Source organism: Drosophila miranda, assembly GCF_003369915.1.
Source record: "Drosophila miranda strain MSH22 chromosome Y unlocalized genomic scaffold, D.miranda_PacBio2.1 Contig_Y2_pilon, whole genome shotgun sequence".
In the NCBI taxonomy this organism is placed as follows: domain Eukaryota; kingdom Metazoa; phylum Arthropoda; class Insecta; order Diptera; family Drosophilidae; genus Drosophila; species Drosophila miranda.
This window is the reverse complement of record NW_022881614.1, coordinates 25,107,189-25,125,253: the sequence shown is the minus strand read 5'-3', so window position 1 is coordinate 25,125,253 and position 18,065 is coordinate 25,107,189. Positions and strand designations below refer to the sequence as shown.

General features: G+C 43.1%; 1 protein-coding gene across 1 annotated transcript; it reads right to left on the bottom strand.

The window, feature by feature from the left end:
• Positions 1–5,047: 5,047 nt before the first annotated feature.
• Positions 5,048–15,452, bottom strand: LOC117192344. The gene is made up of 2 exons (XM_033396991.1): positions 13,971–15,452; positions 5,048–5,422 (listed from the first exon to the last, which is right to left on the bottom strand). Exons 1-2 carry the CDS (start codon positions 14,842–14,844, stop codon positions 5,328–5,330), a joined length of 969 nt encoding a protein of 322 aa, XP_033252882.1. The 5' UTR covers positions 14,845–15,452; the 3' UTR covers positions 5,048–5,327.
• Between the last annotated feature and the right edge of the window lie 2,613 nt (positions 15,453–18,065).

Here is an 18,065-nt window from a genome sequence, read left to right as displayed (position 1 = left end):
ATATCACTATATTAACATAAATATATTTATCTAAGATTTATCTGCTATGCCAGTCCAGTTTACATATATGTATCCTTTCCATCTCTTAAGTTGCGGTGTTCACTAAGCTGATCATAGTTCGGTGAGCTCTCGAATGGGGTTCTAGGAAAAGCTTTAAATTTATTCTTAATAAAAGAAAAGTCGCGTACATTTACCAAACAAACTAATATTTGCATTTAAACACAATCAACAAGACATCGACAAAAGGCGGATGTATCGACAACATTCCTATTCGACATCCTCGGATTCGGTGGCACTCTCCTCCTCGTCGCTAAGCTGCATCTGTGATGACCCATTCTCTTTTGTCCTAATAAGCAGCATATCATCGCTGTCCCCGTCCATGGTGCTCTTGTTTCCCTCATTTCCTTGATCCAACTGGTCGGCCCTGTCCAGGAGAACCCTCAAAGTGTACTTGTTATAGTCACAGCTGTGAGTATATAAAAGGAATCAGTAAAATTGGTTCAGAGAAAGGGAAGGATGGTAATACTCACATTTTATTGAGGGTTTCGTATTTCCTTGAGGATTTCATGCAGGGCCAGCAGGCCAGTGTGCTGGAAGACGCCATCCTGGTTTCCATGCAGTGTCAGTAGGCAGCAGCTCCATTGCAGATAGAATTCAATGTGTGGCGTGGATTGCAAGAGGCGGGCCAATTGCTGCAACAAGCGCTGGGCAAACTCTGCCGACAGATCCGCACAGACTAGTTCGAATAGAAAGATGTAATTAGGAAAGCAAAATTGGCATGAATATACAAGCACTCCATATGCATGCAATGCAGACACGTGCTGGGCAGATGGCAGAGCAGTTTATGACCAGTGAAATTTTAGAATAGTTTTTCTAAATAACGATTCCGAAACAACTTGGGTGACTGCAATTTTGTATTTTAATACGACGAAAAAAAAGGAGTGCGTGCGTTCGATTTCATGGATTTTTCTCGACTTCCTTCATATATTAAAACAATTTCTTCTGTGCCTACCTTACCTACGGTGGCAAAGCGGGGCGAATTCGCCAAGAGCGAGAGAGCGAGCTTTTATTGCGCTCCCGCTTTGCCCTATCCTAACTTACACTAGACTTCATGAGATACTATCCTAATAACAATTATTATTATCCAAATGGCGCTACACCGGCGCCGTTGAAGGCCTGGAAGGCTTCAAACCATTGGCAGAAGCGCCAATTTGTGGATTGGCCTCCTGAACGTGGCTCCGCTGCTCGTCCTTAGGTCGACCACTCTGACCCTTCCGACCTGCCCGGCGGTTGTTCCGACCACCCTTCCGAGGAGCCACTGTTGAGGGGGCAGGTTGTCCTCGGCGACGTTTACGAGGTCGCCTTCCTTTATGTTTGGCTCCTCCTGGCGCCACTTGCATCTTATTTGCAATCCCAGCACATACTCCCGGGACCATCGTTGCCAGAACATTTGCCTGGCTGACGAGACAAGCCGCCATCGCTTTAAGCAGCTCAGACCCTCCTGTTCCGGGGTCCTGGGTGCTGGGGGTGCAATGAGCGGCCCGCCTGTCAGCAGGTGCCCGGGAGTCAGCGCGTCTCCGTCGCTTGGGTCTGGGCTTAGGGGTCTTAGCGGGCGCGAGTTGAGTACCGCCTCGATCCCGACCAGCACGGTCTCCAGCTCCTCTGCGGTGAGGAGAGCGCTTCCGACTGCCCGTAGGAGTAGGCCCTTGGCAGACTTCACACCGGCCTCCCAAAGTCCGCCCATGTGCGGTGCTCGAGGCGGTATGAAGGCAAACTCGCACCCGCTTCTTGACGCAAATTCGCGTATCGCGTCCGCTTCCGCCTCTATCTTCCTCCGCAGTTCGCTGAAGTGGCGACTTGCTCCGACGAAATTTGTCGCGTTGTCGCAGTTCACGTTGCGGATATCCTCGACGACCGACGAACCTTTGGAATGCCAACAAAAAGGAATTAGTCGTCAAGTCGGAGACAATTTCTAAATGAACCGCCTTGTACGCAAAACAGACAAATAACGCTATGTAGGACTTATAAGGGGGCCTTCCACGAATTTTCAGAGTCGTATAGACTGGGCCACAAAAATCAACGCCACATACTGAAAATGGGCGGAGAGCACGGAGCCGGTCTGCGGGTAAGTTGCCCATCGTTTGGGTCTGGAGTAGCGGCTTGCATTTAAAGCAACGAATACACGACCTAACTGTCGCCCTGCAGACCGCCTGAGCATTCACTATCCAAATGCGCTGTCTAAGGATACTCACGAGTGCTCGTGGGCCGGCATAAAAATTCGTTTGATGCAGATAGCGAACGTATGTCTGCACAAACTGCGAGCGTTTTGTCAATAACAAGGGAAACTTGGCATTATATGACATAGGAGCGTTAACTAGTCGCCCCCAACTCGCAACAACGAAAAAGAGCACCATGTCCTCTTCATGGATGAAGGGATTCAAGCGCTGAAGACTGGGGCCTAACTTGGTGCCTTTACGAACCCTTTCAATATCTTCTTGAGACTCATTTTTCTGTGTTATTTCGACTATTTTTAGAAACGCCTCGTCGTATTCTACGGATGACGGAATTTTTCCAAAGTTGAGACTTTTGTCTTTGCATTTTCGGATGAAGCTGAACACGAAAACGAACACTCTTAGCAGTTTGAGGTGTGACGAGTATCCCTCGATTACATCCACTAAGTAATTTGGCTTGGCCGCGACGGTCAGTCCGACCGATTTCTTCCGACTTTCCATCTGTATCTCTTCTTCGGAAAGCTCGAAGTGTGGATTTCTGGGCCAGCTCTCTTCTTCAAACTTTAAGAACTCTGGTCCACCAAACCAGATCGACTGCACGATTTCCTCTACGTCACAACCTCTCGAAACTATGTCTGCTGAGTTCTGTTTTGTTGGCACATGCCGCCAAAGCTTCACTTGACCACTCTTGAATCTCCGCTACTCGGTTCGCAACGAATGTTGACAACGACGAAGGGTGGGATCTGATCCAATGAAGAGTAACTTCTGAATCTGACCAGAATATCATTTTATCAATTGGAACCTTGAGCAGTGATTTGATTCGGTGACAAAGGTCTGCTGGAAGGTGAGCGGCACATAACTCAAGCCTTGGAAGCGTTTTCGTCTTGAGTGGCGCTACTTTCGACTTTGCAGTCAACAAGGAGACCTTGAAACCTTTTGCAGTCTTTCTACGGATATAGACGCAGGCTCCATAAGCTCTCATGGATGCGTCGGCAAAGGCATGTACTTGAATCGGTGACATGGGATCAGTATGCACAAATCGAGGTATGGTAATCTTCTCCAACTGACCCAAGGATTCTTTTAATAAGTTCCATGCTGATTCCAAGTTCATTGGAATTGACTCATCCCAATCTAGCTTGTTGAGCCAAAGCTCCTGCAGTAGGATCTTTCCCTTAATTACTAAAGGACTTAACAAGCCAAGGGGGTCAAACAGCTTTGATGTCACCGATAATATGTTCCGTTTTGTCGCTCGGAGACCCATAACTGACGTGTCAATTTGGAACTTAAAGACGTCTTCGTGTGGCAGCACCGATATTCCTAACGCCTTAGTTGACTCAGAGTCCGAGATCGTTATCGGTTTAACTGTGCTCTCGGATGCGGTGACCTCAGGTGAGTTCGAAAACCATTTAGTCAATTCAAACCCAGCGGTTTGAAGAACCTTAGCCACATCAGACTTAATTGTCTTTAACTCCTCTACGCAACCAGCACCAGTCAACATGTCATCGACATAGAAGTCGGAGTCAATAACTTCAGCAGCTTTAGGGAGTGAGAGTTTTGCAGACTCACTCAACCTCTTCAAACACCGAATAGCCAAAAATGGGGCTGGTCCAGTCCCATATGTTACGGTGTTGAGCTGGTATATTCTCAAGGACTCAGACGGGTCTCTTCTCCACACTATGAGCTGGAATTGTCTATCCGCATCAGCGACCCAGACTTGGCGATACATCTTTTTGACATCGGCTGTCAAGGCGTACCTGTGTAGTCTGAATCGGAGCAATGTCGAATACAGCTCATCCTGTATCGTAGGACCGACCATCAATATGTCGTTCAAGGCCACCTGAGAGGACGTTTTACAAGACGCATCGAAAACGACGCGGAGCTTGGTCGACGTGCTTTTAGGCCTCAACACACACTGATGTGGAATGAAATAATGTGGAGTTTTGGGGATTGTGTTGTCTGTGGTAGACATGTGACCCAAGGAGAGGTACTCTTCCATGCACTCCAAGTACATTTTCTGCAACTCGGGGTCACGAGACAATCTTTTTTCAAGCGATAAAAACCGCCGTTTAGCCACTTCAAAGGAGTTGCCTAAGATACTGGGATCTGATTTGAACGGCAGTCTTACTTCAAACCGACCTGAAGGCACGACCTGAGTAGTCCTTCTATAATGCTTTTCACATAACTTGTGTTCAGGAGATAAAGACTTTTTAAAAGACGGCAATTCTTCCAGTCACCAAAACTTTTGTAATGTATTGTCGATGTGGATCACTGACTCTTCTCGACAACTCAAACAATTCCTAGCTTCTTGGGTGGCAGTCACCTTTGGAGTGTATCTGCCCGACACAATCCAGCCGAGAAGCGTTTTCTGCAGAGTTGGATAGTCAGGACCTTGTCGAATCTGACCAACAGATAAAAGTTCGAAAAATGTTTCTGCACCTATCAACATATCTATCTTCTGTGGCTTGAAAAAATATGGGTCTGCAAGTGGTAAGTTCTTCGGGATTTTCCAGTCACTCACGTTAAGTGTCTGATCAGGGTGATACCCCGAAATGGACTTTAGAATCCAGAAACCAACCGAAAACTCACTACCAGTAATTCGCGACTTCACCACCGTGTGTATCTTTTTCTTGACTTGGGAATTGGATTCACCAATACCAAGCAAGTTGATACACGACTCCTCCCTACGGATCTGTAAGCGCTGTGCTAAGTCCTCAGTTATAAAATTGGTTTGAGACCCCGAGTCAAGCAGAGCTCGGGCCAAAACATGTTCACCATTATTTGTTCGGACGCTTACGATCGACGTAGCCAGAATAACTCTATCCATAGCTGTCGCATGGAGAGCATGCGAAGTGGAAGGTTGATTCTGATTGGGAGGAGGAGAAAAATTCTCTGGGGGTGATGGTAACGCTAGACTTTTATTCACCACTGTGTATCTAAGCAATGAGGTATGGTGTGAGCAGCCACACACTCGACACTTCTTAGCTTTGCATCGTACTACAGAGTGGCCTAGCTGCAGACAATTGATGCACAAGGATGCAGTTTTTGCGAATTCGAACCTTTGCATTACTGCCAGCCGACCAAATGGACTGCAATCTGTCAACAAATGGCCTTTCGCATTGCAGTAGCGAATGAGCTCCGATTATGCGTCTTGCTTGGCACAGCTTTCTGCTCCTGCTTTGGTTTGTCCGAATTTTCGGCCGAAAGCCGCCATCGCTTTAAGCAGCTCAGACCCTCCTGTTCCGGGGTCCTGGGTGCTGGGGGTGCGATGTGCGGCCCGCCTGTCAGCAGGTGCCCGGGAGTCAGCGCGTCTCCGTCGCTTGGGTCTGGGTTTAGGGGTCCTAGCGGGCGCGAGTTGAGTACCGCCTCGATCCCGACCAGCACGGTCTCCAGCTCCTCTGCGGTGAGGAGAGCGCTTCCGACTGCCCGTAGGAGTAGGCCCTTGGCAGACTTCACACCGGCCTCCCAAAGTCCGCCCATGTGCGGTGCTCGAGGCGGTATGAAGGCAAACTCGCACCCGCTTCTTGACGTAAATTCGCGTATCGCGTCCGCTTCCGCCTCTATCTTCCTCCGCAGTTCGCTGAAGTGGCGACTTGCTCCGACGAAATTTGTCGCGTTGTCGCAGTTCACGTTGCGGATATCCTCGACGACCGACGAACCTTTGGAATGCCAACAAAAAGGAATTAGTCGTCAAATCGGAGACAATTTCTAAATGAACCGCCTTGGACGCAAAACAGACAAATAACGCTATGTAGGACTTATAAGGGGGCCTTCCACGAATTTTCAGAGTCGTATAGACTGGGCCACAAAAATCAACGCCGCATACTGAAAATGGGCTGAGAGCACGGAGCCGGTCTGCGGGTAAGTTGCCCATCATTTGGGTCTGGAGTAGCGGCTGGCATTTAAAGCAACGCATACCACGACCTACCTGTCGCCCTGCAGACCGCCTGAGCATTCACTATCCAAATGCGCTGTCTAAGGATACTCACGAGTGCTCGTGGGCCGGCATGAAAATTCGTTTGATGCAGATAGCGAACGTATGTCTGCACAAACGGCGAGCGTTTTGTCAATAACAAGGGAAACTTGGCATTATATGACATAGGAGCGTTAACTAGTCGCCCCCCAACTCGCAACAACGAAAAAGAGCACCATGTCCTCTTCATGGATGAAGGGATTCAAGCGCTGAAGACTGGGGCCTAACTTGGTGCCTTTACGAACCCTTTCAATATCTTCTTGAGACTCATTTTTCTGTGTTATTTCGACTATTTTTAGAAACGCCTCGTCGTATTCTACGGATGACGGAATTTTTCCAAAGTTGAGACTTTTGTATTTGCATTTTCGGATGAAGCGGAACACGAAAACGAACACTCTTAGCAGTTTGAGGTGTGACGAGTATCCCTCGATTACATCCACTAAGTAATTTGGCTTGGCCGCGACGGTCAGTCCGACCGATTTCTTCCGACTTTCCATCTGTATCTCTTCTTCGGAAAGCTCGAAGTGTGGATTTCTGGGCCAGCTCTCTTCTTCAAACTTTAAGAACTCTGGTCCACCAAACCAGATCGACTGTACGATTTCCTCTACGTCACAACCTCTCGAAACTATGTCTGCTGAGTTCTGTTTTGTTGGCACATGCCGCCAAAGCTTCACTTGACCACTCTTGAATCTCCGCTACTCGGTTCGCAACGAATGTTGACAACGACGAAGGGTGGGATCTGATCCAATGAAGAGTAACTTCTGAATCTGACCAGAATATCATTTTATCAATTGGAACCTTGAGCAGTGATTTGATTCGGTGGCAAAGGTCTGCTAGAAGGTGAGCGGCACATAACTCAAGCCTTGGAAGCGTTTTCGTCTTGAGTGGCGCTACTTTCGACTTTGTAGTCAACAAGGAGACCTTGAAACCTTTTGCAGTCTTTCTACGTGTAGTGTATTGACACTCAGACTTAAGCACGCGTTGTCTTCAAGATTCTCCTTTATTCTATATCCCTTGGATGGTGTGACCGTACATGGTTATTAATATAATACCTAACACGCCTCTCCTTAGATGTTTAATATACATGTCATTTACAAATCTATTTTCTTATAACAATTTGATTTGTGTACTTAATCTAATTAGCGTATATAAAATTTATGTGATTTCGTATTTTTCTTTCTTCTTAATCTGTTTAGTATTTGTTTCAGTGTTTAATTTGTACATAATTTGATTTCATAATTCCTTTCTTTATATTATTTTATTGTTAAATACGCTTTACTACCTTCCCTGCCTCACGTGGTCTCAACTCTCTCCTGGTGGGTGTTGGTTGAGAAACTATTTGTTCATTGTTGGTTTTGGAATTGTCATCTACTGAACAATTGCTTTCGACATCAGGTGTTTTCGCATTAGGCGATGTATGATTGTTAGTGCTTTGGTTTCTAATTTGATCCAGGTGACGTTTTATTTCTCTGTTATTGTTCGCCAAAAAAAAACAACAATACGAACGCGGGCCCAGTTGTTGTTTTACAGTTGCCTGAGTCCAGCTTGCTTTGTTAGGATTTTTGTAGTCCCTAACCATAACTTTTTGACCCTTTAAAAATTCTGTGCTTCGTCTACCTTTGTGATTTACAACACACTCAGTCTGTTTTTTATTTATTATGCTTTCGACCGTAGGTGGTTTTAACAACGAAAATCTTGTTTTTAGTGTACGACCAAAAAATAATTTAGCAGGAGATTCGCCCGTAGTACAATGAATCGTATTTCGGTAATCGATCAAAAATCTATTTAAAATTGTATTAAAATCTTGTCTTTCATTAGCCTTTATGTTTGCATATAGTGATTTCTTAACAGTCTTTACAAAATTTTCTGCTTGACCATTAGTCGCTGGATGTCCTGGAGCAGTAAAAATGTGATTAACACCATTGTTTTTCATAAACGTTTTAAAATCATCAGAAGTAAACTGTCGTCCATTGTCACTAACTAACACGTCTGGTAAACCATATCGACAAAATACTTCTCTAAGCTTGTTGATAGTAAACAATGAAGTTATTTCCTTCGTTTTGAATACTTCTGCCCATTTTGTATAATAATCTATAATAACCAATAAATGAAAACCTCTAATTGGTCCTGCAAAGTCTATGTGTACTCGACTCCAAGCCTTTCCTGTGGATTTCCACGGTATTAACAGACTCTTTTCTGGACTTGATTGTAGTTCCTGACAAGGAATACAATCTCGAATTAATTTCTCAATTTCAGAATCCATGCAAGGCCACCACACATAAGAACGTGCTAACATTTTGGTTTTTACTATTCCCAAATGCGATGCATGAAATTCTGCTAAAATAGCTTGTCTCAGTTTGGTTGGAATTACTACTCTGTGTCCCCATAAGATACAATCATATTCCACTGAAAGTTCATTTGTTTTAGAGATGTAGGCAGAAAACTCGCTGCCTTTTAATCTTGTCTTCGAACCAGTGTTAATTGCCTCACAAACTTTTGATAATATTGGGTCACGTCGTGTTTCACGAGCTATTTCTTTGAAGCTAATTTTGAACACCTTTTCGGACTGTATAAAATGTATGTAATTATAGTCTTCGTTTGGTACAGCCGTTTCCCATTGAGGCATTCTTGAGAGTCCATCTGCTATATTTAAGGTCCCCTTTATGTGTTCAACTGTATATTGAAAACCTGACAAAGTCAGTGCCCATCTTTGCATTCGTGCAGAGGCCATCAATGGAAGTCCTTTCAGGTCTCCAAATATGCTTAGTAATGGTTTGTGATCTGTTCGAAGGATGAACTTGTTTCCTAAAAGATACTGTCTTAATTTACTCACACAGAACACTATAGCCAGGGCCTCTTTCTCGATTGTACTGTAATTATGCTCGCTTTTGGATAATGCTCTTGATACAAATGCTATTGGTTTGATATCTTCATTGCATTTATGTGATAAAACACCTGAAACTGCATGACTGCTAGCATCAGTCGTTAATACTAACGGTTGATCTGGGTTGTAGTGAACTAAAACTTGTTCAGAAGTTACTTCTTTCTTTACCTCTTCATATGCACTCTGACATTCGCGTGTCCAATTAAATTTTGTATTTTTCTTTAATAATGCATATAAAGGACTCATTATCTGAGCGAAATTATTGATAAACTTTGAATAATAATTTACCATGCCTATGAAAGCTCTAAGCTGTGATACGTTTTCCGGAGCCGGTGCAAACAATACACTCGCAACTCTATCATTGTTTTTGCTCAGTCCTATCCTGTCAATTGAAAATCCTAGGTAACAAATTTTGGATTTAAAGAACTCACATTTCTTGTCATTTAATTTAAGTCCAACTGATTTCAGTTTTCTAAGTACAGCTTTTAGGTTTGAAATATGTTCTTGAAGATCTCGTCCTGTAACTGTTATGTCATCTTGATAAACCACAACTCCTCGCATACCCTGAAACAACCCTTCCATTGTTTTTTGAAAAATAGCTGCTGCAGTTTTTATACCAAATGGTAAGCGTTTAACTTTCAATAGTCCAATATGTGTGCTCCAAGTACACAAATTTTGAGATTGCTCATCTAAATTTAGCTGATTGTAAGCATTTGACAGGTCAAGTTTTGAATACAGTGTACCCCCTTCAAGCGCTGCAAAAATGTCGTCTATTCGAGGTAGTGGATACTTTACGTCGACTAAAGACCGGTTTAATGTAACCTTATAGTCACCACAAATTCGTATGTCACCGTTTGGTTTTAAAATCGGTACCAAAGGTGTTGCCCATTCAGAACTAACAACTTGCTCTAAAATTCCATCATCTATGAATTTTCGTAACTGCACTTCAATCTTTTCTTTCCATGCTAATGGTACTGACCTAGGCTTGAAAAATATTGGTTTTGCATCTTCTTTTAATAGTAACGATATCGTATTCGTAGTATATGAACCTAAACGAGGCTCAAAAACTTCAGCAAACTCCGATTTAATCTGTTCTGTAATTACAGAATTTGGTTCATTTACGTACACATTGTTCACCTGCATTAACTCAAAATTAAAAGCTCTCAAAAATGTTCTACCTAGCAAAGGTGGACTCACTGCATTGGTTACAACAACAACAATTTGTTTTTTTAGACCTCGATATTCGATCGTTGCATCGTACTCACCAATAACTTTGATTGAATCTCCATTGTAATCTACATATGGAACTAGACATTTTCTAAGTGGTCTGCTGGTATTTAAGCTTTCGTAAAATGTTTTTGGAACCAATGTGCACGGTGCACCAGTGTCGCAAGCAATTTTCGTTATGTTTCCATCAATTTTTACAGGTAAATAATATACTCCATTAGTTGAGGTTGTATCAACGCTATAGATAGAAAAGTTATAATTATCATTATCAAAATTATTATCAGAATAGGTGTCATGTTTTGTTTGAGATACATAATTTACGGATTTTTTTGATTTATTTTTACAAATGCTCGCCAAGTGACCTATTTTTCCACAGCTGTGACATTTGCATGCCTTATACTTGCAATTGTTTGAGTTATGATTTCGCCAGCCACAGTGTGTGCATGGCTGCTGCTTCTTTTCTCTGCCAGCGTCGCAGTCGTTTTCGCCGTCGCCGTCACCGTCGCTTCTGCCGCCTCTGTAACTCACGTTTCGGTTGCCCTTGAAATGACTTCTGCCGTTGCTCTTTGCTTGATCTCTGTTCTCGCCTCTTTGCCTCTGCCATTGACTAGTCCCGTTCTTTTGATGCATGTAGTTGACGTTGTGTTCTGTCTTCCTTGTGCTGATCTTCGTCTCCATGATCATCGCCTTCTTGAGTGCATCAGCCAGAGTTAGATTTTCGTCTTCTTCACATATTCTTTCATATATAGGGTTGGGAAGGCTCATCACAAATTGGTTTAATACAAACGCTTCCAGATTTGAGCCAAATTTGCATTCCAATGCCAATTGTTTAACTCGAGCATACCACTCCGCTACAGTCTCATCTTCACTTTTTGTGGACATGTGAAATTTTTTTCTTTCTCTGAATATGAGTGTAGGTGGTGTGTAGTGTGTTTTTAAAATTTCACATAATTCTTTGTATGCTTTTGATACGGGTGATACCGGATTGCACAAACTATGTAGTACAGTGTAAGCCGCTGTACCGATCGACTTCAACAAAACTGCCTTTTTTGTGTTTTCCTCTTTCACATTCAATTCGCACAAATGTATGTCGAATTTTTCCTTCCAAATGCAGAACGTTTCTTGGTGTGGCGAAAACTCAGCAATTGTTGCCATTTGATAGAATGTTGGTGCTTCATTTTTCGTCATGTTGCTATTCATATATTATATGCACTTTTAACATGTGTATGTATATTAATACGTTTTATTTTATCCTCGTCGCCAATTATGTAGTGTATTGACACTCAGACTTAAGCACGTGTTGTCTTCAAGATTCTCCTTTATTCTATATCCCTTGGATGGTGTGACCGTATATAGATATTAATATAATACCTAACACTACGGATAAAGACGCAGGCTCCATAAGCTCTCATGGATGCGTCGGCAAAGGCATGTACTTGAATCGGTGACATGGGATCAGTATGCACAAATCGAGGTATGGTAATCTTCTCCAACTGACCCAAGGATTCTTTTAATAAGTTCCATGCTGATTCCAAGTTTATTGGAATTGACTCATCCCAATCTTGCTTGTTGAGCCAAAGCTCCTGCAGTAGGATCTTTCCCTTAATTACTAAAGGACTTAACAAGCCAAGGGGGTCAAACAGCTTCGATGTCACCGATAATATGTTCCGTTTTGTCGCTCGGAGACCCATAACTGACGTGTCAATTTGGAACTTAAAGACGTCTTCGTGTGGCAGCCACGATATTCCTAACGCCTTAGTTGACTCAGAGTCCGAGATCGTTATCGGTTTAACTGTGCTCTCGGATGCGGTGACCTCAGGTGAGTTCGAAAACCATTTAGTCAATTCAAACCCAGCGGTTTGAAGAACCTTAGCCACATCAGACTTAATTGTCTTTAACTCCTCTACGCAACCAGCACCAGTCAACATGTCATCGACATAGAAGTCGGAGTCAATAACTTCAGCAGCTTTAGGGAGTGAGAGTTTTGCAGACTCACTCAACCTCTTCAAACACCGAATAGCCAAAAATGGGGCTGGTCCAGTCCCATATGTTACGGTGTTGAGCTGGTATATTCTCAAGGACTCAGACGGGTCTCTTCTCCACACTATGAGCTGGAATTGTCTATCCGCATCAGCGACCCAGACTTGGCGATACATCTTTTTGACATCGGCTGTCAAGGCGTACCTGTGTAGTCTGAATCGGAGCAATGTCGAATACAGCTCATCCTGTATCGTAGGACCGACCATCAATATGTCGTTCAAGGCCACCTGAGAGGACGTTTTACAAGACGCATCGAAAACGACGCGGAGCTTGGTCGACGTGCTTTTAGGCCTCAACACACACTGATGTGGAATGAAATAATGTGGAGTTTTGGGGATTGTGTTGTCTGTGGTAGACATGTGACCCAAGGAGAGGTACTCTTCCATGCACTCCAAGTACATTTTCTGCAACTCGGGGTCACGAGACAATCTTTTTTCAAGCGATAAAAACCGCCGTTTAGCCACTTCAAAGGAGTTGCCTAAGATACTGGGATCTGATTTGAACGGCAGTCTTACTTCAAACCGACCTGAAGGCACGACCTGAGTAGTCCTTCTATAATGCTTTTCACATAACTTGTGTTCAGGAGATAAAGACTTTTTAAAAGACGGCAATTCTTCCAGTGACCAAAACTTTTGTAATGTATTGTCGATGTGGATCACTGACTCTTCTCGACAACTCAAACAATTCCTAGCTTCTTGGGTGGCAGTCACCTTTGGAGTGTATCTGCCCGACACAATCCAGCCGAGAAGCGTTTTCTGCAGAGTTGGATAGTCAGGACCTTGTCGAATCTGACCAACAGATAAAAGTTCGAAAAATGTTTCTGCACCTATCAACATATCTATCTTCTGTGGCTTGAAGAAATATGGGTCTGCAAGTGGTAAGTTCTTCGGGATTTTCCAGTCACTCACGTTAAGTGTCTGATCAGGGTGATACCCCGAAATGGACTTTAGAATCCAGAAATCAACCGAAAACTCACTACCAGTAATTCGCGACTTCACCACCGTGTGTATCTTTTTCTTGACTTGTGAATTGGATTCACCAATACCAAGCAAGTTGATACACGACTCCTCCCTACGGATCTGTAAGCGCTGTGCTAAGTCCTCAGTTATAAAATTGGTTTGAGACCCCGAGTCAAGCAGAGCTCGGGCCAAAACATGTTCACCATTATTTGTTCGGACGCTTACGATCGACGTAGCCAGAATAACTCTATCCATAGCTGTCGCATGGAGAGCATGCGAAGTGGAAGGTTGATTCTGATTGGGAGGAGGAGAAGAATTCTCTGGGGGTTATGGTAACGCTAGACTTTTATTCGCCACTGTGTATCTATGCAATGAGGTATGGTGTGAGCAGCCACACACTCGACACTTCTTAGCTTTGCATCGTACTACAGAGTGGCCTGGCTGCAGACAATTGATGCACAAGGATGCAGTTTTTGCGAATTCGAACCTTTGCATTACTGCCAGCCGACCAAATGGACTGCAATCTGTCAACAAATGGCCTTTCGCATTGCAGTAGCTGCATTGTTGGTTTTTGGTATTCGCGGTGGAACACGCGAATGAGCTCCGATTATGCGGCTTGCTTGGCACAGCTTTCTGCTCCTGCTTTGGTTTGTCCGAATTTTCGGCCGAAAGATGCTGATGTCTGCGATTAAGCAACTTTTCACAGTCCGTCCAAAGTGGCAGTTTGTCATAATCGAGCTGTTCTTCCCATTTCTCTTTGGTCACCGGATCGACTCTCCTCAAGACGAGATGAATAATCATCGCATTCGAGATCTTTTTATCATCGCCTATCGACAACAACGAACCATATATGGATGAGGCGGTATCTATAAGGTTTCTTAAGGACGATGCTGATTGCTGGGTCATTTTGGGAAGACTAAATAGGGCATCAATGTGATTTTTAAAGATCAGACAATCATTATCGTAGACCCGTTTTAAGCTAGCCATTGCTTTCTCGTAGTTGGTCTCGGTTACTTGGAAAGCCCTAACTGTTCCCAACGCTTCACCGGAGAGGCACGAAAGCAAATGGTTGAACTTTTCGATAATTGGAATGCTTTGGTCATTGTGAACTAGAGTCTCAAATAAACCTATGAAGTTTTTAAAGTCCGAAAAGTTGCCGCTGAACTGCGGCAGAGCTAACTTCGGAAGGCGAGCACGAGTTGGGCCACCATAAGCTGGTACTGCCGGTATTGTCTCATCAGCTGTCTTTAATGCGCAAATGAGAGACATTAATTTTGCCTTTGTGACAATTGAGAGTTCTTCCAACTCGACTTCAAATTCATCGTCAATGTCTATATCTTCAATCTTCTCTTGAAGTTCGCGTGCCGTGTCAATGCTACGCATCAGCGTTTCGAGTCTGCACTCGAGCTCCGTCAATACCAGCGGAATATCCCCCGCTTCTAAACGGTCCGCTAATAAACGAATGCCTTTGACACGGCAACTGCGCTTTTTCTTCAGCTCTTCAAGGGCAATATTGTTGGCTTTTGAAGTCATATTGATTCTCAATACAAGCAACTGAAGGCGAAAGATCGTTTCTAATAATCGTATTTAATGCTGAGGCACTCAATGAAATAATGGGTAATTGTACCCACACGAGGTGAAAAATTTAGGGTAGAGCGTCGCTTGGCTGGCGCGTACACGAAAACCACACAAGAACAGCAACGAACTGCACTGGTGACAAGCGAAAACGAAAAATGTCACCGCTGCAGTTCTGAAGAATGGATGTTGTGTATATGTACGTATGCACCGACAATGATCGACGCTAAATTGATTTCCGAGGCACGACTTTGTCTTAATTGATAGTTGGATCCTACTGACACCAAACGAATATACCCGACGAAAACAGGGTAGCGCGTCACTTGGTGTTTGGTTTGGATCAAGCGCGCCAAACAAAAGAACAAAGATAAGCAACGGTGAAGAGCGAAAGCGAGACGAAAAAATTCACCGCTGCAGCTGCGTATTGGTATGCGTGCTTGGCCAACGACCCAACTATATGTACATATATTTGACACAACGAAAACGAGAAAGGGGAAAGGGGTGACAGCGATTGCAGTTAAAATGAGTTATATGTGTAGTTATTGCGTCCAAGAGGGTTAGATGTACATATGTATGTATATATGTATTAATATATATGTATATGCTCAACTCTAACTACAGCATGCAATCTAGCTCTACTATGTCATACGTATGTGCCAAGAATTGAAAGCGAGGTGCAATTGTTTCAGCACAAGACAATAATTGCGAGTTTTTTAATCTTTTCGTCTTCACTCGAGCTTTCAATTTTTTGCACAAATTCCTCTTGAGAAGATTGGAAATTCCAGGAGCTGTACTCTCCTCTTCTTATACTGGATGCTCCACTTGGATCTTCTTGGGTAGATGGTATATGTGTATCTCCTTTTGTATATAGCTGCAGACAGGGTATTGCACGACCGACGCAGTGATTTTTAGTTTTGTTTGTTGAATTATTTGCACACACGTCGCGGTCAATTTGGCAATTTAGCTGCAGCACATACATATGCATGTTCATGTAGGTATGTATAATAGATTTTGGCTATTTATCTTTTCTCCACTGTGTCACTGTCACTTTTGCCTTCCACTTGAATTAATACGTTTAAATTGCAAGTCCACCCGGGGGCGCCATGAAATTTAAGAATAGTTTTTCTAAATAACGATACCGAAACAACTTGGGTGACTGCAATTTTGTATTTTAATACGACGAAAAAAAAGAAGTGCGTGCGTTCGATTTCATGGATTTTTCTCGACTTCCTTCATATATTAAAACAATTTCTTCTGTGCCTACCTTACCTACGGTGGCAAAGCGGGGCGAATTCGCCAAGAGCGAGAGAGCGAGCTTTTATTGCGCTCCCGCTTTGCCCTATCCTAACTTACACTAGACTTCATGAGACTTCCTTGAAACCGTTTATTAACACAGCAAAAGGGCAAATTTGCACATTCGATCGAAAAATGGAGTCAGGGCAATGGCGACCGCCTCTGGTGAGTGTTGTAGTGGCCAGTTGTGACTCTAAAACTCCAGAGAACAGCTTGGGAAGTACGGCCCTCGCGTTTAACATTAACTCCGCTCTTTACAAAAACAAGATAAGAGGTCAATTACAAGAGAGCAGTAGTTAAAGCTTCCATTGAAGAGCTTAATGTCTAATTTAGAGAAGCAGCGTGGATCTGTGGGAGTTATGTTTTAAAGCTTTACTAGAAATCATACGATTACTCCGTTAGTCGTGGAAGCTATGTGTAAGCTTTGATTAGCATCGTACGATTACTCCGTTATCTAGGGAAGCTATGTGTAAGCTTTGCTTAGCATCGTACGATTACTCCGTTATCTAGGGAAGCAAGGTGTAAGCTTTGTCTAAAATCGTACGATTACCCCGTTGGTTGTGGAAGGTAAAGTTCCGATCGTAAGGGCTAATGCAAGTAATAGAACTTCTGGCTAGATCATTGCTATAGTGAAGCTGTGCGAATTCGGATGTGTCTTTTTATACAAATATATATATCCAAGTGAATTTGAAAACGTTGTGCAATCAAACACGTGCCAAGTAAATTGAAGTTCTGGTGGACTGCATTATTCCTTTTGGATTAAGAAAAATAAAAGGTATTTGGACCTTACAATAGTGACACAGCTTTAACAGTCTCGTATCATAGGGCTGAAAATCTTACTACGTTCGACACTGGGAAAGAAAAACCAATTGACCCCCCTCCAAGAACGAGGTCGTCAAAGTCCATCGATTTCTTAGTAGATCTGGGAAAGACCTCGGATTTCCCAGGAACCAGCATCTACATAAACCAACGATAACTACAACCAACTAAACCAGAAAGAGCCGTCCGAAGATTTACTAGAGTGAAACCCGAAGTTATGTGGATGCATACTTGAGCTGAAGTACATTTTGGAGTAAGACGAGAAGAATGGTTTTCTTTCGAATTCGGAGAAACTAATATGCCGCACTCGTCACCCTTCTCGCTTATGAATTAAGCGCGCGGCTAAGGCTTTCGCATGTAGTTCTTCGCAGTGTGTGGAGTGGTTCTCAAACTGTGAAAATAAAACATTATTCTGCGGCGATCCACACTGTCGTTTAATAGTCGTCGTGTGAAAATGTACCAAAGTATTAGTTTTGAGTCTCGTCGTGAGATTTTCCATTTATTAAAGATTAGGCTACGCACTAACTATTTTTGTATTGTATAGGTTTAAAAAGAAAAAAAAAAACCAATAATGTATATAATTACCCATAATTAGAAATTAGCGCAAATGAAAACCACATTTTTTTAAGATCAGCCGTTGCGTGGCAATTCGTCGTCGTACGGGTATGGAAATGGAAAGAAAATCGGTGTTTCAACCGAATTAGAAGTGAAGACCTGTATATTCATAAATGTTCTCCCTTCCTCAGAATATGTTCCTACGTCGCCCCTTGAGCTCAACGGACACGCCGGATAATTCGTATAAAGTATGAGTGAGGTACGAAACTTCCTTAAACGGAATTCTCGAGTATTTTCGAAATATATATCTGTCTTATAAAACTTCTATTCCGGTATATAAAACAACCATATCCGTGCCATAATTTAAAGCGGATCGGCTACTAATTTTTCTTTCACGTTTGCCTTCTAGTTATATAATTATCATATTTTTCTCTTCTTTCCAATTTAATTTCTTTTACGCCATATTCTCTACACAAAAGTCCTATATACATATATACATATAACTAGGTATA